Below are 24,543 nucleotides of genomic sequence, written 5' to 3'. Positions count from 1 at the left end.
ACCATTTCTGATGAAGGGTCTAGGCCCGAAATGTCAGCCTTTCTGCTCCTATGATGCTGCTTGGCCTGCTGTGTTCATCCAGCTCTGCACCTTATTGTCTCGGATTCTCCAGCATCTGCAGTTCCTACTATCTCTGATTCCACTTGGGTGATTGTTTGGAAAAGCAATGTTAAGAACATACTAGTGGGAACAGTTTATAGGCTCCCTAAAAGTAATTATACTGTTGGCTGGAGCATTGAACAAGTATTTTTTGGAAAGTTGGCATCATTCTTCCAAGGACATTAATTTATTTTGTCCAAAGCATATTGTCATATCTATGCTTCTTACGGTGTCCATAGTAAACTGATGTACACAATTTCTAGGAAGTTTTCTGAAAATGTTCTCCCAACTTGAATGTGCCATCTTTTCTAATTCAGGTTAAATTAATTTGAATTAGGTTATTGTGAAATAACTCATTAGGTTATTTTCAAATCTTATAGTTTCAAATAACAATGCTTTATAGTGGGTCACAATTTTGAAAGCATGTTCAGGAGATGCTTGAGCTTGCTGATATGTTGTTTGGCATGAATCTTCAATATTTCCATAAAAGAAAAAACTGCAAGCTTCTGGTAATGTTATGCCAAAACAGTAAAATGCTGGAAAGGCAAATCAAGCAGTTTTTATGGAGGGAATGGTTTACATTGCAGGATCAAAGTCTTGGAGACAATTTTCCAATCAGAATGAGAAAACTTTTTTTTCAAATCCCATTTGTACAAAATCAGAGTGACTTACCTTTAAATAAATTCTCCCCTCAAATCTAGCCAGGAGCCTGCTCTGCCAAAGCAGTGTAGACAAATCTAATACAAGGAGCAAAGTGAATCGCATGAGAAATTATGGTTCTTTTCCCAGGAATAAGGGCAATATTCTGTGATTTGAAAGCACTACAATCATTTTAAAAGCTGTTGAGAGAAGGTCAATGTGTAAGATAACTGAGGGATCAGAATGGCAGGTGGGAAAGGGGGTAGAGTTGATAGGGTGGCAGATTGGTGAGAAAGGCAGGGATGTAAGTTGCCAGATAGATAGGGTTAGTGTAACAGGTGATAGTGGTGTTAGGGGTGGTAGTTTGGCAGGTTAGCGTTGGATGGAAGTTGTCAGGTGGATGAGGGTTTAGGGTGACGGTGTTAGAGGTGGATAGGGAATCATGTGCTGTGGGTGAGGGAATATGGATGTAAGGTACCCAGTGGGGAAGGTGGATATGGCATAGGGATGGATTGGTGAGATAGCAGGAAGCAAGGTGGGTGATGGGTTAGAGTGATAGGTGGATGAGGAAGTAAGATAGCAGATGGGTGGTGATCGGGGTGGGGATGGGTAGTGATTAAAAGGTTAGGGTGAGAGCTAAGTGGATGAGTGCTAAGATTAGGCTGAGGGTTTAGATCAAGGAGTGGTATTATGAGTGGTATGGGGTCCTTTATGTTCGTCAGTACCTGTCGCAGGGTGGTTGTTGGTTTGTGGGCTACCCTGATAACTAGGGGTCTGAGTATTCTGTGGTCATCTCTGATATGTCCCTGATGTATGGTAAAGTGACGAGTGTGTCTGATCGTGATGTATCTTCTTGTTGTGCTCTGTCTCATACCCAAAAAGCACATTCCGCCATTACCTCTGCAACAGCCAACCCATACCCACAACCAATAAAACTCATGTAATATAAAAAAAAACGTGCAAGGACTGTGAGAAACACTCTGTAGGCCAAACTGGTAGAAAACTGGCAATAAGGATACACGAACACCAAATAGCTACCAAGAGACACAACCAATTATCACCAGTTTCAATACACACGGACACAAATTTGACTAGGACAACACATCCACAATAGCACAAGCCAAACAGAGACATGCCAGGGAATTCCTGGAGGCCTGGCATTCCAACCGGAACTCCATCAACAAACACATTGAACTGGGCCCAATATACAAACCACTGAGAAACAGAACCAGAAGTATACCAACCACCCCAGCAAACCGAGGCGTATAAATAACAAGTGGGACAGAACACCAATGCTTCACCGGAGGTGCACTGACGATGTTATCTAACAGGGTGACGAAACGTCTGCAATCAAACACACAGGTTCAGCGAGCAATTCTGCAACCTCATCCACGACCCAAGCTACAAATCTTCTCAAAAACTTTAGAGTGGTATCATACCTGGAATTATCATTTAGGCTGGGGGCACAGTGTCAGGTCTCAGGTGGTATTGTGTTGGGGGCAAGTTGTCTTTTTCCATTGCGTTTGGGTGGTTGGTTGTTGAGGTGGGTGCGTGTCAAGGTTTGAGGACTTTTTCAGAAGATTTCACAAGCCAGGTAATTACCCCAAAGACTTTATAATTTCCTTGGCACAAAGTCAGCTGCATCGGGATTTCTGAATATTCTTGATGCTTAACTCCAATCTGTGGTGCTTCAATGACTATCCCACGATTGGAATTTCTGGGCTAGAAGAGAAATAAACAATTGTAATGCATATTCATACACAGAAGGCTGTTCACTGATTCGATAAATTGAACTGATTCGCATGCTCTAAAATGATTCTACCAGTCATAAATTCATACAGTGCAGAAAAGGCCCTTTGGCCCACCAGGTCTGCACCAACATAACTGCCACTAAAAGTGCACTAATCCCAATTTCCTGCACTTGTCCCATATCCTTGAATGTTGAATTGAATTGAATTGAATTAGCTTTATTGTCACATGTACTCAAATGAGTACAATGAAAAGTTTACAAGCGGCCACTTACGGTGCCGTCTTAGAATCAAGTTACAGGTTCTTAAGTAGAAGCTGAGGCCACGCCATGCTGAGAGATCACCGTGCCAGTTCTCATACAAATATTTTTTAAATGTTGTAAGGTTCCTGGCCTCCACTACCTTACCAGTCCTGGAGGGAAATGTTTAGAGAACAATGGGAAATGTGCATTTTTCGGAAATGGATTAAAATGCAAATAAGTTTTTTTTTGACGTATAGATCAACCAAAGGAGAACAACCTAAAAATGTCATTCTCGCCATGGAGCAAGTTGTTGAATATGTACAGCAAGATGAAAAAGTCTCCCATTCCAAAAGTAGGTTTGCTTTTTTTCATTGATCATTTTCAGACATCTGTATTAATCCCTGTTTTATCCAGCAATTTATATGAAAATGTGCAAAGGTGATTTTTTGGTGGCAACCAAGAAACATTCAGAATGGGGAGATGTGGTGGGAGTGGCTGCTCTTGATATCAAAGGAGCATTTGACCAAGGAGCCCTACGAAAATTGAGAGTGAAATGGGAAAGCCTCTCCAGCTGGTACCATACCTAACGCAAAAGAAGATAACTGTCGTAGCTAGGGATCGATCATCTCAGCCCCAGGGAATTGCTGCAGGAGTTGCTCAGGTCGATATTTTCTAATTAACCTACGCAGATATGGAGCAGTTGGGACTTAAACCCAGGTCCCCTGGTCCAGAAGTGGAGACAATACCACTATAACAGAAGAACCCCTTAGTTCTTCAGGGTAGTGTCCTAGGCTTAATTATCTTCACCTGTTTCATCAGTGATCTTCCCTCCACCATAAGGTCAGAAATGGGGTTATTCGCTAATAATTGTATAATTTTCAGTACAATTCACAACACATCAGAGACTGAAGGAGTCTGTGTTCATGTGCAGCAAGTGTTGGTCAACATCCAGACTCGCATTACTAAGTAACAAATAACATTTGTGCAATGTAGTTGTCAGGTAGTTGCCAGCTCTAACAAGAGAGATTCTAGCCATTGCCCTTTGACATTCAATGGTATTGCCAATACTTAATCCTCAACATCCTGGGGGTTATCACTGATGATAAATGGACTGGACTGGTTTGAATACTGTGGCTACCAGAGCAGGTCAGACATTGGGAACACTACAGCAAGGAACTCACCTCCTAACTCCCCAAGTTTATCTACTACAAGTCACAAGTCAGAACTATGAAGACTTGCCTGAGAGTATGGCACCAATAACATTCAAGAACAGTGCTTCCTAAAATTTTTCTCACTGTGACCCCCATTTTAATGCTTTTAAATTTTTTAATTGATGTGACCCCAGAGTGAGAGTAGGGATTGGCAAGAATTGTCATAAAATTTGAAAGCTTTGACCTTTTCTCAAAATGATCTCCAGAAAATGATAAATAATTCCTCTATCCTCTCCATGATATCAAAGTTTGCTATCTCCATCCTGCTCCCTGACTCAGTCCCACATCACCTCCCACCCATTTCCCCCACCCTGCTGCTTGTCACATTCCTCCCACTCACAGACCACCTTTCCCAACTCACTGCTGTCCTCTTCCAAACCCTCACTGAGAGCTAGAGCTCAGCAGGTGAGAGGGAAAGGGGGCAAGTGGGCTACAGCACAGAGAAATCATATGAGTATAGGGTGGTGAATAATGCTAGATAACTTAAGGCAGCAAAATCATGCTGGCTCCAGGGTATCTGCAATAAGCAGTCCAACTTCTGCCACAGAGCATGCTAGGAATTTATAGTTCAAAGTGGCCAATTGCAACAGTTCTGTTAGGAGCTAGATTCGTGTCTACGGTGATCCTTGCTGCTTCACAAGATGGGTATCTCATGACCCCAAGCGCTTATCTTATGACCCCACTATGTGTCATCACCCACAGATTGCGAACCACTGTTCAAGAGCTTAACATCATCCAGGACCAAGCATTGGTAACACAAGATGCAGTGCAACAATTGGTCAAGCCTTCCAAACCTGCAACCTCTATCACTGAGAAGGACACGGTCGCAGATGGATGGATGGTAGCTTCACCATATGCAAGTTCCATTGCAAGTTTCAGACTGTCTTGACTTGGAACTATGTTGCCATTCTTTCACTGTTGCCTGACAAAAATCCTGGAGCTCCCATCCTAAACACGCTATGAGTGTACTACTCCACAAAGACAGCAACCTTTCAAGAAAGGATTTGAAGAAAATAATTACATGATAGGTACAGCAGCAAAGTAGGCCATTCAGGCCTATTTCAGCTCTGTCAGAATAAGTCAGCTCATCTCACTCTTCTGTCCTATTCTGTAATCTTAACAAATTTTACTCTTTAACATGTATTTTTATAACTACATTCATGCAAGAAAATATCTTAGAGAGCTTTACAAGGCAGTAAAGCCGAAGATAGATGTTAAGAATGTGAATTGGGAAGACTGAATGTCAGATGCAAGTGACAGATTTTTAGGAAGATGTTAAAAACAGGATGGTATGAAAGGAGGTGTTGGATAGAGATCAAAGGGAGAAGATGTATTCGGTGAAAGACAGTGATAATTGCAAATTTTCACTCATCTTAATGAAAAGGCTGTCTGACACATTATGAATGCATACGTCACAATTTATAAATGTGCATAGCTAATGTAATTTTTCCTCTTAGATAATTTCTCAGTATTTCAAAGAAAGCATGCATGTTTTGAATTCTTGTTTCGCATAGATCGAAACATTTTATATGCTAATACCAGCATTGAAGTTTTACTCAAAACATAATGACCATATTAGCATTCCAAAGGATAAAAAGTTTGTCAGTCATTTCAAACATTTTATTTACACTCAAATAATGCTAGAAACAGCACATCTGTGGAGAGAAAAATATTTTGGTCTGTGGCCTTAGTTTGCTGGATCGCTGGCTTACAATGTAGAGTGATGCTGACAGTGTGGGTTCAATTCCTGCATTTGCTGAGGTTACTATGAAGGACTGTACTTCTCAATCTCTTTCCTCACCTGAGGCATGGTGACCCTCAGGTTAGACCACCAACAGTCATCTCTCTCTAATGAGAGAGCAGCTCTATGGTCTGACAGGATTATGATAACTTTACTTAGGGGATTTGGTTAGTTCAGTTGGCAGGATTGCTGGTTTATAATACAGAGTGATACTAACAGTATGGGTTCAACTCCCACACCACCTGAGGTTACCATGAAGAGCTTTCCTTTTCAACCTTTCTTCTCACCTGAGGTGTGATGACCCTCTGGTTAAACACCACCAGTTGTCTCTAATGAGAGAGTATGGTCTGGTTACCTTTTATCCTGTCATTCACAACTTCTCTGGACTAGGGCATAAAATAATGTATTTTCTTTTAATGGCCTCTTCGCAAAATTTTCTCAATGGCTACGTTTTGTTTTTCAGGGCCTACATTTAGGTTTTCAGGGGCTACTTTTTAATTCACATAAACTCATTTGTTAGGTGCTGAATCTATGAAATAACATCATCTTCTGTGTTTGTGTTGACGTACTTCAACACACACAGAAACAGAATTAGAAGAATTCATCAATATCCTCACATTTATCAACCCTCCATTAAACTTAAAGCTATAACACACAAGGAAAGCATTAATTCCTTAGACACCACGGTGTTTAAGTTGGCAAAAGACAATAGGTATAGTTAGCAAACAATTAGGAACTAAAACCTTCAGGAACTAAAAGTTTGTTTTTCTTCAAAATAATTGATACACCCTTCTACATACAAAAAAACCCATCACTCTAAATAGATCTTCCACAGCCTGATGAGGTCACTGCTAATGCATTTTCATTGCACAGGCACAAATCTAGAAGAAGTTAACCAGATACTATTCTTTTTACTTGTCAGATCTCAATCTCAGAATTAAATTTAACAGTTGACACAGTGTCCATTATAATAACATCCATTACATATTTCCCCATATAATAACTCCTAAACACATAATTTTGAGTTAAAGACTTTGAATTTGTTTGCAAGGAATTAATTGTTATTTTGAGATTTCCTACCTCCAGTTAACTGATTTAGTTAATTTCTAGTTAACTTTGTTTACCGCTTTAAAACTGTTCTGTCTCATTTGCAACTTTGTCTCTCTCCTTGCAGCCTCCCACTAACAGTATCCCTTTGGAATCAGCAGTCAGTCCACCATACATAAATAAACAATTGGGGTTAATTAAGTTTGTTAAAAACTAATATTAACTAATAAAACTAATAAATACTGAGACACTAATATTATATTGCCTATGCCATAACAGCTGACATCGGCAGTCAGATAAGAGTGAGCAGGCCATTTTTAAATCCTTAAATGAAGAAAAGTGGGAGTAAAAGTTCTGCGATGTCAATCAATTCTTATCAACACTTAAAATCCTTCAAGCTCATTCTTAGACTTTTCAAGTGGTTTGTTCATTCTACAGCTTCTCAGGTCTTCACTAAACAAGTGGCCTTGCACAGATGCAAACAAGTTCTTACTATTTCTGCAGACAAGTTTGGGTATCTTTAAATCTGCCATAGTAATCCATTTTCTGGCCTGTGGGCTTGCCTTTTTTCCCTGGCAAGAAATGTTTGTAAACTTTTGTGATTGAGGTAGCATTAACCCATTCTTTCCCTGGCACTTTAGTCTGTCTAGTGATAACTCAATTTTTAACAGAATTTCAAGGCAAGTTGTGGTCATTTCACGCACACCTTACAGAAAAGTAATGAGGAAAGAGCTGATGGAGGAATGAGTAAGATTGCCTCAAGGCAGTGACCGCTCTAAAAGATAGGAAAGCTGGTAAAGTTGTAAGTCACTTGATATAATAAAAACCTGTCGACATTCAGAAGAGAAATATTTGGGATCCAAATAAAGCCAAAAGACAGAAATGTAAATTAACAATGTAATCAATTTTATTTTCAAGATTAGACAGAAAGCAGCAGAACAAGATTTTCAGCAGTTTCTTTTCTAAGTTGCTTTATCGTTTTTGGTAGAATTGTGCTATTGGCAATCTCAGTACTGAGCAAATGAATTGCATTTTGTATTTCTTAGTGGTAATGGTTTTGCTTCTGAAAAATGGTAAGCTCAAGTACAGTTCAGAACTTGGGTTCATTATGCAGTGTTTGCTGAGGGCATGCTGCTTTGCTGGAGGTGGCACAATTTGGCGAGAGGGTAAACCGAGGTCACATCTCCATGCTCAGATGGATATGAAAAACATACAGTGCTATTCAGATGAATATACTTACAACTAACACCACCAAACAGATTATGATCACTTTTCTCACTGCTGTTTGCAAAGCTCTGTTTTGTGCGAATTGTCCAGCAGGTTTGGTTATACAACAAAAAAAAGAGTTAACAGCATAGCATCGAGGGATTATGAGAATTGGAAGGTGCTTGGTAACTTCAAGATCATTCTTAATGTAAAGTGCCTTGAGACTTGAAGAGACGTTTTTCAGTGTCGTTAAAATGAAAGTTCTGTTTTTATACATGCCACACTTTGCTAATGAGTCCTCTAGTTTTTCTATTGTGCTCCCTACTTGGTACCATTGGTGGGTGACAGAAGATGTACAATTTATTTCCTTTATACTAACCAAGTGTTCCAATATAATTATCATTCCAGTTTCACAGTAAAGAGAACTCACAAGAACTGCTAAAAGAAGATGGCCAACGAATTCAGCTGATAGTATACAGATGTAATGAATCAAATCCTCTAGTTTTCAGTCACTTTAGAACAACTGACTCTGTGGGTAAGATTAAAACATGTTTAATTGTGAAAGCAGTTTGGTTATTGAAGTCTATTTCAAGGGCCCTAGGCAAACAAGAAACATTAGTGCTGTAGGTTGTTGCAAAATTATTTCAGCCATGAACTGCAGAATACTAATTCTTATTCTTTTGAGATTTACAGTTGTTATGAAGGCTGATATAATATTATTATTTGAGAATTTGAGTTTCAAAGAGGAAATAAAATGGATTTCAATTTTTCAGTTCTGTAAAGATCTGACCTTTCTTTTGTTAAAAAGGTCTGAAAAACTTTGAACATTAAGTTGAAAACAGCACTTACGAGAAATCATGAATTTCAGCTAAATGACCATCAAGCTACCCAGGGAGATAAATGCTACAGTATTACTGACTTGAGTTTAAAGACTGCTAGACAGAGATGGAGAAGAATTCAGAGCAGGTTCTTGCAGTGGTAAGAAGCTCATAACAGCAGAGGTACTGTTATTAGCAGTATCCACTAAGTCAGGGCTGGGGAAAAGTCCAGACATTCTTAGAAGTTAGTGAGTAAGTTGTGCCAGAAGTGGAAGGCTATGAGGGTGTCAGAAAGGAAGGTATCCTACAAGGCTGTCAAGAACATCTCCCATGTTAAGCAATAGTGATCTGAGTTGGCAACTTCTTTCAGCTGTCTCACGGTAAAATATTAACGGGAAAAAATAGCATCTAGTGAATATGCAAAAATTTGCCAAAAGGAAACCAACTTTAGCCATACTAGCTGACCAAGAAGCTTTAGTGTGGAGCTAAGGGTGACTCTTGACTGTGGTATTAAGTGTCTAAAAGAGTATTGCTTGGATAAAGGGGAGCAATCATTCCTTCTGATATTGTAATGAGATTGTTCCTGTAGTTAATAAAAGAAAGAACTGCGGATGCTGTAAATCAAAAAATAAAACAGAAATTGCTGGAAAAGCTCAGCAGGTCTGGAAGCATCTGTAAAGAGAAATCAGAGTTAACATTTTGGGTTCAGTGACCCCTCCTGTTCTGAGGAAGGGTCATCAGACCCAAAATGTTAACTCTGATTTCTCTTTACAGATACTGCCAGACCTGCCGAGCCTTTCCACCAATTTCCATTTTTGTTTCATTCCTGTAGTTCTTGTCTAGTGTAATGTAATTCATGATTTTCTCTTACATAACAAATTTATATGATCTTTTCTTAGAAGTACGTTGGTAATCTCTTATGAATATGTCCAGTGGCTGACCTCAACAGTAAAACGAACAATCAACATTATAGTCAATCAAGCCAGGTTTCACTCTGGGATTTGCCTTGTCTATTATTACAATCAGCTGAGATCAAAATATAATAGCTTTTCCCTAAAAGAAAACATAGTGTTGTTGTGACGCAGCTATTACCATCTATTGGAATAATTAAAGCAATCTATAATATCAATAATTATAGCAGCATTCATAATTATTTCTTCAAATCCTGCCATATTTATTGTGGGGACCTCCAATGTTAAAAGTATGTTGTTAAAATCTGCATTCTTAACTTGTTTTGCCATTACCAGTTACTGTTCATATTGTTTTTCTCCTTTGTAAAGAGGCATTGCCAATAGCATAATGGTAATTCTGTACTCCTTGCAGGATTCCAGCATAAAAGTCCACACTCATCAAGTTTGATTCCCTGCTGCATCAGTACAATCACAGCATCTCCACGAGATGTTCTGTTAGGAATTTTTAATTGTAGCCATTGGTTGTCTTGAAAGCCTGAATCACAGTGACTTGTATGCAAAGATGTCATCACTTGTTCAATGCCAATTTTTAAATTATCCAAAGGGAAAATCTTTGTGAGAAATATTTTCCATGAAGACACACCTTTAAAACTTGAAAACTAGAATAGACTGCATACTTTTACAATTTCTAAATCACCTGCATTTGCCTAAGTTCCATTGTGGTTCTACTAAAACTTATGGAGAATGAAAACAATTTGCAGGCTTGAAGGTTATTTGTTGTGAAGATCTGCAGATCCAGCTGATAAATGGTCACTATCTAGAGAAAGCAGCAAAATCACTTTCAGCCACTGTAAACAGTGGTTCAATTCTAAACTGCTTCTTTCTCTTGAATGATTAAATGGTGTTGAAGCAGCTAAGGATTTCCTTTTTATTTGATCATGGCTTGTGGGCGACATCAGCAAGGGCACATATATTCTCATCTCAGTTGATCTGAGACCTGGCCTTTCCTTGACCAACTACAGTGCTTCTGGCAGTTAGTAACTACTTTTTAACTGAGCAGTTTTCAAGACCAGTTCAGAGGCACCGAGAATCTGCTTCATATCCCAGAACTAAAGTTATATGACAACTAAATTGGGAAGGGGTGGCACATTTTCACAACTGAAGGGCATTAATATGTCAGTTGAGCTTCTATAAAATCTGAAGTTAACCCAAAGATTATTAAATTTGAACTCATATTTTCTAGATTGTTAGTCCATAACATAGCCACTATGCAGGGGTACTCATTTTTAAATTGAACGAAACCTAGAGTTCTTAGTACATTTGGTCCCCACAATATAGAATTATATAGCCAGAACTTTGGAACTGAGGTCAGAAATTGGAATCAAACTTTCCAGTGTGCATTGATCCACATCCTGACACTTAAACACTGGAGGCAGTGGTGTGAGTTGTAAGAAAGATATACTTAAACTTGAACTTTTCAGTCTTGAAATGAAGTGGCTGAAGGGTGTTCTTTTAAAGGTACAGTATATAAGTCATAAATGATAGCAGAAAAGGCACATGTCACAAATTAGTCTACTCTCAATTGTAAGAATGGAAAAATACGACACAGGTCCAAATTAATAAAGGGAAAATTTAGCACTATTTTTAAGAAATGCTTCTTTACACAAAATGTGATGTACATAGAGAATGGGTATTCAAAGAGAATATTTAATCTCTTAATACGATTTTTAAGGCAAGTGGATGCTAGGTGGACATTTTTCCTGGAGGGATGCACTGAGATGGCTGTCAACACAGTGTGGAGCTAGGGGAACACAGCTCAGGCAGCATCAGAGGAGTAAGAAAGTTGACGTTTCGGGTTGGGACCCTTCCTCAGAACTGGGGAGGGGGAAGGGAGCTGGGAAATAAATGGAGGAGGGGTGGGGCTGGAGAAAGGTAGAAGTTGAAGAAGTTGTCCTCCTCCCTCCGGAAAGATCTCAATGGATCTCTCTCCCACTGCAATCCACTGGTAATCTCCTCTACCCTGAAGTTATTTGACCACATACTTAAAAAAGACCCAGTACCTCAGCCACATTTCCTTTCTCAGTACTCCTATCACCATCCCACCTACCTTCTCCAGGCGCACCCCTCCTTCCTCTATTTATTTCCCAGTTCCATTCCCCCTCCCCAGTTTTGAAGAAGGCTCCCGACCCGAAACATTGACTTTTCTGCTTTTCCGATGCTGTCTGACCTGTTGTGTTCTTCCAGCTCCACACTGTGTTGACTCTGACTCCAGCATCTGCAGTTCTTGGTATCTTCAGCTGAGATGGTTGTGCATTTGTCATCATCTGCAATAATACTGCAACCTTGTGAAGTAGCTGATCACATTTTCATCTTGACCACCTTTTGTCTTTATCTGGCAGGAGAATTGCTCACCACAGGTCCACCTTCTTTGAAATTTGTATTTGGTATCCTGGGAGCATATTTCTATCATTTTGTATTCTGAGCAACTTCAGCAGCCAAAGAGGGGATGTGATGGATGCAGATGAACTGGGAGAGCCAGAGCAGTCTTTCTAGAAGAAGTGTGGGCACAATTGAGCAGGAGGAACATCACCTTATGCACGATAGAGCATAGCTGCATTGGTGGCTACAAGCCAGACAAGGCTTAATTGATGTGCAGTTCTAGATGAAACATAGAAGCATACATGCAAACGTAGAAAATAGGAGCACAGGAAGACCATTCGGTCTTTCAAGCCTGCTTTGTCAACCAATATGATCATGGCTGATCATTCAACTCACAATCCTGTTCCTGCTTTCTCCGCATGCCTTTTGACCCTTTGGCAGAAAGAACTATAACTCCTTGAAAACATTCCATGTTTTGGCCTCAACCGCTTTCTGTGGCAGAGAATTCCACAGGCTCACCACTGTCTGGGTGAAGAAATGTCTTTTCATCTCAGTCCTAAATGCCTACTTTGTGTCCTTAGATTGCGAACCTGGTCTGGACTCCATGGTCATCGGGAATGTCCTTCCTGTGTTTATGCTGTGTTCTCTGTTAGAATTTTATAGGTTTTTTATAAAACCTCATTCTTCTAAACCCCAGTGAGTATATTCCTAACCGATCCAATTTTTCTTCATATGTTGGTTCTGGCTTCCTAGGAATCAGTCCGGTGAACCTTCATAGCACTCTATCCATTACCAGAACATCCTTCCTCAGAGCTGGGTCCAATGATCATTCAATGACTGGAAAATGGTTGGTGCTTGACATGCAAATAAATCATTTATGTTCCAACAAGCATATTTATCTCCAATTTGTTTGATTTTTTGTTCACTTTTGGTGTTTGTAAATAAAAGTGAATTTTTGAGACAACTGAAGGCCTCTTTGTGTGTGATAGTCCTACTTTGAACATTGAAAAGATTCTGGACTACAGTGGGTATTGGATAAAGGGTCAGAGTGATTTAGAGAGGGCTGTAAGTTTAGATCAGTTCTGAAGAAAGGCTATTGGACCCAAAACATCTTCTCTACTTTCTCCCAACAGACCTGCTGAGTTTCTCCAGAAACCTCCGTTTTTTTTAAGTTTGGATGTGGATAAGGACATGTAAGGCCTAGTGCTTAAATAGCAATATGTGTAGGAATATAAAGTTTCATGTGCAAGGATGTATCAGCTATGACTGTGTGTCACAGTGAGGCCCGTGGATTCACAGACACTCGTTTTAAAATTAAAGTTTTATTTCATATTTTCATGTTTTAATTTCCCTAAAAAAGTTGCAATAACAGTTTTGCTCAAGAATCTCAAACGCTTGAATCACCATTTTGATAGGGTATTTTAAAATTTTATCTTGTGTCTTTATCTTATAAAAGAAATTATTTAAAATATTAATACAGAACAAATGGAGTAATGCACTAAGTAATCAAAGGTTTGAAAAATACCTTCCTGCTTACATTGATAGTCATTTTCTTTCGGTGTTTTCTCTGTTGCTGCTTCCAGTTAAATTGCATCTCGTAAATGTTGAGGATGGATATTCCTATGGGGATTCTGAATGGAATGCATGATTTAAATGAAGAAGAGGAGTTTGTGAGGGGCTGCAAATTGTAGCTCCCCATGTCATTACTGCAGGCGTCATTTATATGTCATCTTCCGGATATATCCAGAAGAGAGCTGTTCTCACTATGCACCACAAGAAGAGTCTGTTAGAGAACTGCACTGTCTTTCATAAATTCAGTGATCTGCAGATATCTGAATGGAGCTGTCCTTAGTATCCACATTATTTGAAACAGATGAAATGCTTAGGAAATGCCTGTCACGATATAAAGGGTCATTCTGGGCGTTTGAGATACAGTGGTAGTGTCCCAACCTCTGGCCAGAAGATCTGGGTTCAAGTTCCACCTGCCATGAAGATGTGTTCTATTATGTCTAAACAGGTTGATTAAAATATAATTTAAAAGGGCTATTTTCTGCAACATCTGCTCCTGACTCCATTGCGAATTCATTTTCCAAAAAACAAAGGAGTGCCTCTGGATAGTGGCTTGCTGTCCATTGGTGACCTTCTCAATCTGCAAGATAATTATGTAGCTTTGTTGCAATGAAACATGGTGTTTAATAGGATGGTGGTTGCAATTTTTCTATTGCACATAGCTTACAAGCTTAGACTTCTGCCATGTGTTGGGTCTCACAAGAGTTTTCCTCTTGACACAGCAAAATCCATCCTATTTTACAATTAGCTTCAAGGTAACTGCAGTAACTTGTTGGGGATCTTTAGTAATGCACCTTTCATCTGAACTTTTATTTTAACAACATATCACACCACTTCCTCATCGTATACATTATATAGCAACTTTCAAATGTTCAACTTAAAAGGTAGCAGCTTTTCCCCATATTCCTTCTTTGTATTGTTGTGAGCAATTGTTCAACTTTTCTGCACTAATACAATGTTATCATTGAAGGAATACTGCGACCAATTTAAAACCTACTGCCTGATTGGAACTTGGAGCTCTCCGGTCAATTTTCCCATGGTTCAAGCTTCCTGCTATGACTTCCTTAATCATATTGTTCATTGCCTGGAAATGTATTCAAATTAGAGGCAGGAATTTGCATTTCCCAATTTGACTCTGAGCACCTCAGCCATTGACAATTTTAATGGATTTTGTCATTTCGTCACAATCGAGGGTCTTTTGTCCATATGAAACTAGAAATCTGAGATCAATCTCTGGCACAAATCAAGTGCACTGATTAGTTGAGTTATAACTTTCAACAGTCATGAAAGATCAAGCATGAATAAGTAATAAAAAATCAAAGCAACAAACTGCCCAGCAGCAACCATGGCTGCAAGAGTAGGTCATAGGTTAAGATTCTGTGGCAAGTACTTCACCTTCTGTCTCTCCCAGCTTGTCCACCGTCTACAAGGCATAATTCAGGAGTGTGATGTCATACTCCCCACTTATTTACATGTCTGAAGCTCTGACAACAACCAAAAAGCTTGACACCAACCAGGACATGTTAATCTGCTTGACTGGCACCCTCCACTACCATCAATATTCACTCCCTTCATCACTGATGAACAGTGGAAGCAGTATATACTATCCACAAACTGTGCTCCACTAACACCCAAAATGCCTGCAACAGCTCCTTCCCAGCTTGTGACCTCAACCACCTAGAAGGACAATGGCATAAGTTCATACAAGTTCTCCTTCAAGCCACACATCATCTTAACGTAGAATTATACAATGTTTCTTTTGCTACAGCTGGCTCAAAATCCTGGAATTCCCTTCCTAACAACAGCTATACCCAATACCCTATACCGAAGGATTGCAGAGATTCAAGAAGGCAGCTCACCACCTCCTTGTCGAGAGCAAGTAGGAATAGACAATAAATGCCAATGACACCCACACCGTATGAAAACAAAAACATTGATTTATTAGCTTTTTAAAATTTATTGTCTATTTCCTAGATTTAATTTTTTGAGAGATGAACATTGATGTCATTGTGTTATTAACTCAGAAATAAGGAAGATGATTACAGTATATAAGTGGATAATTTGTCAAATGAAACTCAATACACCATGATTGCATGTGACATGTTAACTGTGTTTGAACAGGTTTTGTTGAAATGGAGATAAAGAAAATGCTTGATGTTCAGAATGAGGTTCGGCTGTGGAAGAAAGGTTTGAATGATGAGACCAGCCTGCTCCAAAGGTCAGATTCAACACTGAAAGATGCGGGTATCCTCCGTGAACAGGTATCAAAAAGGAATGTCCCATTGTTGATACTGTCAACTCAAAATATTTTCCAACCTAGGCTTAAATATCTGTTTAAAGGTATAATGACTTCATTGCATTAACAATCACATCTACCTTAAATCTGTAATACTTTTTGAACACAGTATAACGACAATATATATATTTGAAATATTATTCCCAAAATCTGAACTTGAATTGAGATTCCAACACAGTCATGGTAAAGTTATGCCTTGGTAAGGAATGCTTAACTAGATTTGAGTTTTGGTGCACAACTTTATTATTTTGAAAAAACAATGGAACTCATTCTGCCAGGAGTTTCCTTAGTGCAGTGTGATCCACAGTAATGCAAAGTTTGTAGGAATTGTTTCTTTTTAGAGTTACCTATCATGATTTTAGGTGTGATTTGAGCACAGATTCTCGTCTGACAGTAAGAATATCCATCCAATCTGAATAATCAATGCTGAAGGTCACTGAAACACATTAATGTCTTTGAGCTGTTGTAAATGTGCAAGAAAAAAAAATCTGTCAAACCCTTTGGAACCATTAAAAAGTGATGATATATTCTTAAATAAAACTAACAATATCTACCTTGATACAGGCCCTTTAAACTGAAATTTATCTCTAAATTGCTGGAAACTGGTGGAACTGCTGTTAAATCCCATAAAGAGGTACAATACAGTAGCTGTGTCCCCATTAGGAAGAATAATTGCCTGGCTTCCCCTTTGCCAACCATTTCAAACTTCCACCATCCAGACCAGGTTGTTGCAGTCGGATTCCAGGCCCTTTAGTTCCAGCGCTGTTTGACGTGGCCCGGCAAGGCCAACTGCACTCTACTCAATTGTGGCTCAGTGATGGACTCTTTTACCAGGCATACTGTAGCCACTAGGGAAGCACATCAAAAGAACACAAGTGGAGAGACTTGGAAGAAAGGTACTTTTTATTATATCATGATATAGTTAGTAATATCAGATTAGGATGTGCATTTCTTGATGTTTTTATGTTTTGTGTTGTCATGAAGAAGGCACTGAGACAATCAATGATAAAGCATCAAAAGGAGTGTGGAAATTTAGGTAAACAGAGGGGTGTGGTTGAAGTTGCTTGTGTCGCTGATGAATTGTTTGATTATCTAGAACCTGGGTAGTAAGCAGTCGTGTATGTTACATCAATCCTTCCTTTTTCTGGTCTTCCACGTTACGCTTCCCCTTCCTCCAGTTCCTTATTATTCTTCTCTGTCTTACACTTCCGCACCTCAGCTTTTGTCCTAACAGATGATGTTCCTTTGTAAAGGCCAGTTTGCTTGACATGTAGCATTTTGCTATAAATCTTGGTGTACATTTAGTTAAGTGCCATAAGAATCCTCCAGTGACAAGGTAGCAGAAGGATTTCCTGAGGACACTGATCTTGTGCTCCATAATACTCCTTGGGACAGAATGGCTTCTGTAGACCTGCTGTGCATATACACCAGGGTTCTACACACCAATATCATGGAAGGATAACCCACTTTGTTTGGTAGCTCGGCTTTGAGTTGTTGGAGTGGGAGTAACTGATGGCACAGAGGACTACAGAGAATGAAGAAATCACTTCTACTGCCAGGATAATGGGCACCAGCACAGTTAGTTGCCTGGTTATACACCAACTGCACATTGAGGGGGGCCACATTTACATGAAGTGAGGGCAAGGCAATACACATGTAATTAACGCCCTCCTGCACCACGAGAAACCTGCAATCCATTTAAACCTTTGAAACAAAGACATTACAAGTGTGTGTCTTCACTGAAATTGAGGTAAGAGAATTGCTCATTAAAGATCCTGAGCAAATATAAGCGCGACTGAAAGCCCTTCTTTCTCTTCTCTTCCCTATTCTAGCAGTTTATCCTCCTCTATGTGGTCTTTTATCATTCATACAGCTACACTCAATTCCCAGAGGAAAGTTGCGGACCTCTCAGGTCTCAAAACATCTTGTTGGAACACAAGGTTTCCAGTGAACAGAGAAATTACTTCAGCATCCAGATCACACCCTGAAAACGATTGTTATGATTCCAGATTGTACTGCCAAATTTGTGTTATGCCAAATTGGTTAGAGATCAGTAGAGTCATAATCATCGAGTCGTAGCGTCATATAGCATGGCCCTTCAGTCCAACCAGTCCAAGTGGACCATAATCCCAAACTAAACTAGTCCCGTATAATATTCATATATCCTTCCAAACATTTCTTATTCATGTACTTGTGTAAGTGCCTTTTAAATGTTATAACTACTCACATCCACCACATTCTGTGGAGGTTCATTCCACACACAAACCACTCTCTATGGAAAAAAAAAATTGCCCCTTTTTTTAAATCTTTCTCCTCTCACCTTAAAAATATGCCCCCAGTCTTGAAATCCCCCATCCGAGGGAAAAGACACCTTCTATTCACCTTATCTATACCCCTCATTATTTTATAAACCTCTATAAGGTCACCTCTCAACCTCCTACAGTGGAAAAAGTCCCAGCTTGTGCAGCCTCTCCTTGAACTTAAAACCTCCGTTCCTAGCAACTTTCTGGTAAATCTCTGATGAACCCTCTCTTTTGAATGTAAAAACAGAGTAAGTTCAAAATCTCAGTTACATCCTGAGAGAATAAAATACCAAGATTCCACATATTTTTAAAGAAACAAATTACAAGATTAGAAAAGCAAAATGATCTACCTTATACATAACACACAGTTTAAACTCTAATATCCAGAATTAACAAGCTAAATATGGATTAATAGAGGTACTCTGATAAAAACCCCATACAGCACAGCAAATAGCGGATGTGATGAAGACAGATCCAACAGATTTCTCAGCATTCCGCCCAGTTAGTGATATTGTGGATCACCAAATCTCATTAAAATCGCAAGTCATTTCAGCCTTTCTCCTTCACAGAACTAATTTTATCCCCAGCTGACAACAGCTCTACACCTTCTGATTTCCATGGGTGTGATCCTTGCCTAAAAGGCTCACTGTTCCAAATCTGTCTTAGTCTTGCTCCCAGACTCAGCCTTCTTTTGCAGCTGACCGATGTACTTCTAAGACTGTGTCTGATTGTTTTGTCTGCACTATCCTCCAGCATCTAAACACAGGCACAGTCCCAGCTTTTCAGCAACGCTGTGGCTCACCCCTGCTCAGCTCCCAACTCTTCTTGTGAGATAATATTTCACTGGGCTTCACCAAGCTGCATTTCAGCATGTAATTAAACAAGTTGACCCAGATATTCCGATTGTGCTCAGAAACCCAATTTCCATCCCAGATTGCATTAAAACATACCCACTTATGATGATGACTGCACTGGAGATTCTTGGACAGGGGCTTTCTGAACAAACTTGTTCAGAAATCCATGAATCCAATAGCAAGAAAAAATCTTAGGAGGAACCATACCTCTTTAGTAGTAGTCACTGTGTCATATTCTGTAACACTCAGCAGCACAGCCAATCACTTTGACAGCTCCTATGAAAGGGTAAGTATGTAGGGTAAGCATGGGGTTAGTCTGTCAGTTGGGTAAATTGTTAGGGTGTCAGGGTATCAGATAAATAGGGTGCCAGGTGGGTAAGTAGGGTCTCAGGTTAGTCATGGAGTGCTTAGGGTAGGCCAGGTTTGGGAGGACGGTTTTGGATCCAGTGACAGGGGCTGGTGTCAGGCCAGTGGTTCAAACTAGCCAGGGCATGTTAGGACCAAGTGTCAGGAGTGAGAGTCCAGTTATTCATCTTTTAAGTTTTCCTGGATAACTATTAAGCTTAACTAAGTTGGAACCTTCTGAAATTTTCAACTTTACTGGACTCCTTCAGAGAGTTTCAGATGCACAGAAATTGTCTATTGGAATCTTCAATTTCTCAGGAAACTCCCACAGAATAAATGGTGTCTGGGATTTCACATGGTCCTGTTGTGCTGCTCCAGAAACTCTCTGGCCAATGGAATATCTTGGTCATTAAGTCTTACCATATACCCAATGACCTGAAATTAAAACAGAATGTGGGAACACTGAATAGTCCAATTCACAAGTTAATATTCTATGAACCTCTGAATAAAACTATGATCGATACAAACCTAGTTTTTGAAACAGTGTCAGATGATTTCTGGACAACTATATTCTGAAATGCTAATTTCATTTTCTTTAGGTTTTGCTGCTGGAGGAGAAGGATGTGCATGAAAGCAGATCTTGGCACTAGGACAGGAATTCTAAAAAATAAAAGGTAAAATAATTATAAAAATCATTCCAATGTTAATAGTAGAGAGTAGATTGAAAGAATTTTGAGTTGATTAAAATGGACCATAGTCTTGATATTAACTTAATTTGCCTGGTGGAGAGGAGAAAGTATGAGTCCAACACAAGTTTTGTACCTTCTCCACTTCAGTCAATGGAGAATGAAATCAGATGATGTATAACATATGCATCCAAACCATATTCACCCTGTTCTCACTGGGTTAAAATAGAGGTTACAAGTGGGGCTCTATCCCTGAATCTTCTTAACTTTAATCAAATGCATGGACAACAATTGTCTCTTTCCAGTGTCAAGCATTCCAGGCTAAAGTTCTATCTTAAATCAATGGTTTTACATTTTTCAAATTTGATATAACAAGACAGAATTATCCAAAAGATTTATAAGTTTGAAAAAGGACCCCTACTTTGAAGATTACTTTGATTTCCTGAAAGATTTGTTGCTGTAAAGAATACCTACCTTACAATAGCCAAGATAGAATAGTTTACTGAATAATGGACATTAACAGGACTCGTTAGCACATTGCTAGTTTGAATAAGATACTGCCTCCCTTCTGTGAGGAACAGCAATGTATGGTCTAATGATTATTTAGCCTTCTTATTGTTTTGCTGCTTGTAGGAAATTGTGGAATACTTCTATGTGCAGTTGTTAATTCCAAACTAACTTAATATTTATACCGTGAAATTATTAAAACCATACAAATTAGAAATTATTAACACCATTGTCTTTTAATTTGCTGTGCATATGTAATGTGTTTCCCATTTCCAGTGTCTACAAAACAATGAGAAGTTTCTGTTTGACCTGAGTGACAATTGAAGCAAAAACAGAACCTCAGGCAGTAGAAATCCCAAGACAGTAACTGTTGAGAATTTTTAATTAGCCTTCTCCTGAAAATATGATTGTGCCGGTTTGTTCATTTGTGTAAATGCTTGGTGTAATTTTATCCAAACCTTTCAGAAAATAACTCAATGTAACAATTTAAACATGTTCATGACTTAGTGAATGTGGAGTAACAGATACATTGGAGAGAGTAACACAGCTGTAATTAGCTCTGTCGATCTCTCAGTTCTTCAGGACCTCCACGAACATCAGAGAGATCCCAAAATAGGGCGGGAGCATTTAATTTAAGAGAGATGTTAATGACAGCAGATAGCTATGTTTTGATGGCATTTATGAAAGGGTATATATAATAAATGCCAATTGTAAAACTCCATATCATAGCGAGGCTTGCTAGAGAGGCTGTAATGTTGCTTTCATCCATTTAATGTACGTGCTATATATACAAATGTAGTATTTTAGGTGGTATATAATTTCCTTGAACCAAGCTCTTAAGTTATTAGAATATCATTGTATTTTTGTTTTTTTGTTTTCCTAATAAGGTTCCTTGAACAACACACCAGTCCCTTGCTAAAAGATTGGACAAATGGCATGTTTCCAGGCTTGTCCTGATGCTTTTCTTGCAATGTGATTCAGATATTTTAACATAGATAGGGAATATATTAGTGCGGGGACAGGGAGGCTGTATTCTGACAATGAACATAATTATTTGCAACTTCCAATGGAATGTGCACTCTCTGCACCTTGCAGAGAATTTTTTGTGAGCAAATTTAAAGTGAAACATGCTGAAGTATTTAAGCAGTCATCTGTGCCAACATTTAAGCACGACTTCAAATCATTATAAAAAGATACAGATTATTTGCTGGTGTCACATTTAAATTTGGTGCAAAGGTATATTACTTCAGGATAATTAATGATGTATTAATGATATGCCAATTGAAAATTATTCTTATTTTGCACAGCCCTTTCATTCTGCATGGAACAGTCAATTCTTCCTGTAAATCTCCTCAGTGAATAATTCTATGCAGCACTTATGAAAAGCATTAGTGACTTCTACTGGCAAAAAGAAGCATTGCATAGTGGAAGAGTCCTCTTCTGTTACACTCAAAAAGCAAATAACATGAGGTTCACTGAAATTGAATAAAAGTTACAAACCCAACCAAAGTAAATTTTGCTAATAATTGATAGTTTGTGATTGCGATTAGATGCTTAATACTTTAAATTATATGGAAATTACTTTCTTCCATTAAGCTAATCTTTCTATAAGTTTGAGCTGGTGCGTGTTCAGATGTAGGTGTCCAGTAATTACATTTGTCTAGCACACTTATATTTTACAGGATTGGAGGACATTAAATAAAAATAAGTTGAGACATTTGAGCTTACAAGTATTACAAGAGAATGGTTTTCAAAACAATGTGATTTTTCTTTTGTGATATCCATTATCTTTAAACTATGTATTAACATCATTGAATTCAATCTCAATATTTTGCTGAGAGATGTTAGTGGTTTTGTTATCCAAAATGTTTGGAAATCTGCTATTTCTATAATAAATGTGACTTTCAAAATGTTGACCATATTTTCTTTGTTTACTTTAATTAGTTTGAAAACATTCCTCCACAGATTTGATATCCCATAGAAATTCACAAGATTGTATGTTACCTTTTGACGTGTTCATATGTGGTCTGTGCCAGAACCCCTATAAATCACTATTATTGATCTCAATCATCCCCTGAACATTTAATAACAATCACAATCATATTGCCTGTCTTGCACATATTATTTTACATATTATGTGGTTTGCCAACTACTGTGTGTTTGAAAAACTATTGTTTTCTACGTAAGATGCATTTAACTTCAAATGATTGAGTTTGTGCATTGTCAACATAAATCTTTCTTGTGAATATTATGAATACTTTGTGTTGCTTTGAATGACTGAAACTGGTACAGGAAATTTATTACTTTTTCTGCATTTCTCACCCTCCATAATATTGATGTTGGTAGAGTACAGACTAGCTTCCAGCAGAACAACCAAATTATCTCTTTCCCCCACTTTATCCCTCCAGCCCTTCAGTTTATTTCCTTCAAGTGTCTATCCAATTTCCTTTTAATATTAATTATCATTTTGGCTTCTACCACATACATGGGTAGCGAGTTTCAAGTTATTGCTAATGAAAGGTTTGTCCTCACAACTCCTCTACATCTCTTCTCTAATCCTTAAATCTGTATTCACTACTGTTTGTACTATCAGCCGTGATGGGAAAAGCTTTATAAAAACCGGAAGAACTGCAGGTGCTGTAAATTAGGAACAAAAACAAAGTTGCTGAAAAAGCTCAGCAGGTCTGCCAGCATCTGTGAAGGAAGAAACAGAGTTTTGATGACCCTTCCTCAGAACAATGGGATGGGAAAAGCTTTTCCTTGTCTACTTTATAAATATCCAGCCTTCCAGCAGATTTCCCCTCAAATGTCTTTGCTCCAAGGAGAACAACCACTGCTTCTCCACTTAATCTCATAACTAATATCCTCCATTCCTGGAACCATTCTGATATATCTCCTCTGTACTTGCTCAAGGATCCTCACTTCCTTCTGAAAATGTGGTAACGAGAGCTGGATGTAATCTATTATTTGCAGCCTGAACTAGTGTTACCACAGTTCAACATACTCAGTGTCCCTTTTTGTGAAGCCTAATATTCCATATCCTTTGCTAGCCACTCTCTCAAAATGTCCTGCCACATTCAAAGAACGTACATGCCCTCCCAAGACCTTCTGTTTCAGCACTCTCATTAAAACTATGCCTTTAAGACTACATGGCCTTCTCATTTCAATTATGATTGTTTTTTTTTTCAGTCAGAATTGACCTTACTTCACAGTCCATGGCATGGTTTCATGTTGGATGCGCACTGGAAAATCCCTGGTTCTATCATCTCTGGATTACACACTGTTTGATCTCATTGGACGCCACTTTCTCTGGGTTACACTATGTCTGATCTCACTGGCTGCATCATCTCTGGGTTACACACTGTCTAATCTTACTGGCTGCATCACCTCTGTGTTTCACACTGGCTGATCTTACTGGCTGCATCATCTCTGGGTTACACACTGCTCTCACTGTCTGATCTCACTGTCTCCATCATATCTGGGTTATACACCGTCTGATCTCACTGGCTGCATCATCTCTGGGTTATACACTGTCTGATCTCACTGGCTGCATCATCTCTGGGTTATACACTGTCTGATCTCACTGTCTCCATCATCTCTGGGTTACACACTGGCTGATCTCACTGCCTGCATCTTCCCAGAGTTTAACTCACTCATTTTCACACTTTCTGTTCAGAATAAATTGTTAATGAATTTAACAGTTGCTGTGTGTGGCTCTGTGCATGTTTCTACCCTTAGTTAATCAAGATCCTGTGAAGTTTCTCTTCACGTTTTGGCATTTTACCGAGTATTTCAAACTGAAATGTGCGGTCTGGATTGAAACAAATTACTAGATATTATTTCTTGAATTTCCAGTTACATCTAAACCAGTTTCAATTCAAAGAAACCAGAGCTTCCCACCCTGAACCCTTAACAACCCTCATAAGTTAGTACATTAAAGTA

The 24,543-nt window shown here is 38.8% G+C and overlaps 1 protein-coding gene across 6 annotated transcripts in view; it reads left to right on the top strand.

Moving 5' to 3' along the window:
* The window catches only part of LOC125486064 (gametogenetin-binding protein 1-like), a 27,223-nt gene extending 3,000 nt beyond the window's left edge, over positions 1–24,223 (top strand). The window contains exons 2-6 of one of the 6 annotated variants that reach the window (XM_048612042.1): positions 2,986–3,080; positions 8,342–8,468; positions 15,732–15,828; positions 20,008–20,082; positions 23,791–24,223. In XM_048612042.1, coding sequence (XP_048467999.1) covers positions 2,986–3,080; positions 8,342–8,468; positions 15,732–15,828; positions 20,008–20,082; positions 23,791–23,800 — 404 coding nt within the window. In that variant the 3' untranslated portion in view covers positions 23,801–24,223. The other 5 variants (XM_048612041.1, XM_048612038.1, XM_048612039.1 and 2 more) reach the window with 5 other exon arrangements.
* Positions 24,224–24,543: the final 320 nt, after the last annotated feature.

The sequence above is a fragment of the Rhincodon typus genome, chromosome 25, assembly GCF_021869965.1.
Source record: "Rhincodon typus isolate 14 chromosome 25, sRhiTyp1.1, whole genome shotgun sequence".
Taxonomy (NCBI): domain Eukaryota; kingdom Metazoa; phylum Chordata; class Chondrichthyes; order Orectolobiformes; family Rhincodontidae; genus Rhincodon; species Rhincodon typus.
The sequence above is the reverse complement of the archived record's forward strand: the minus strand, read 5'-3'. Positions and strand labels throughout refer to the sequence as shown.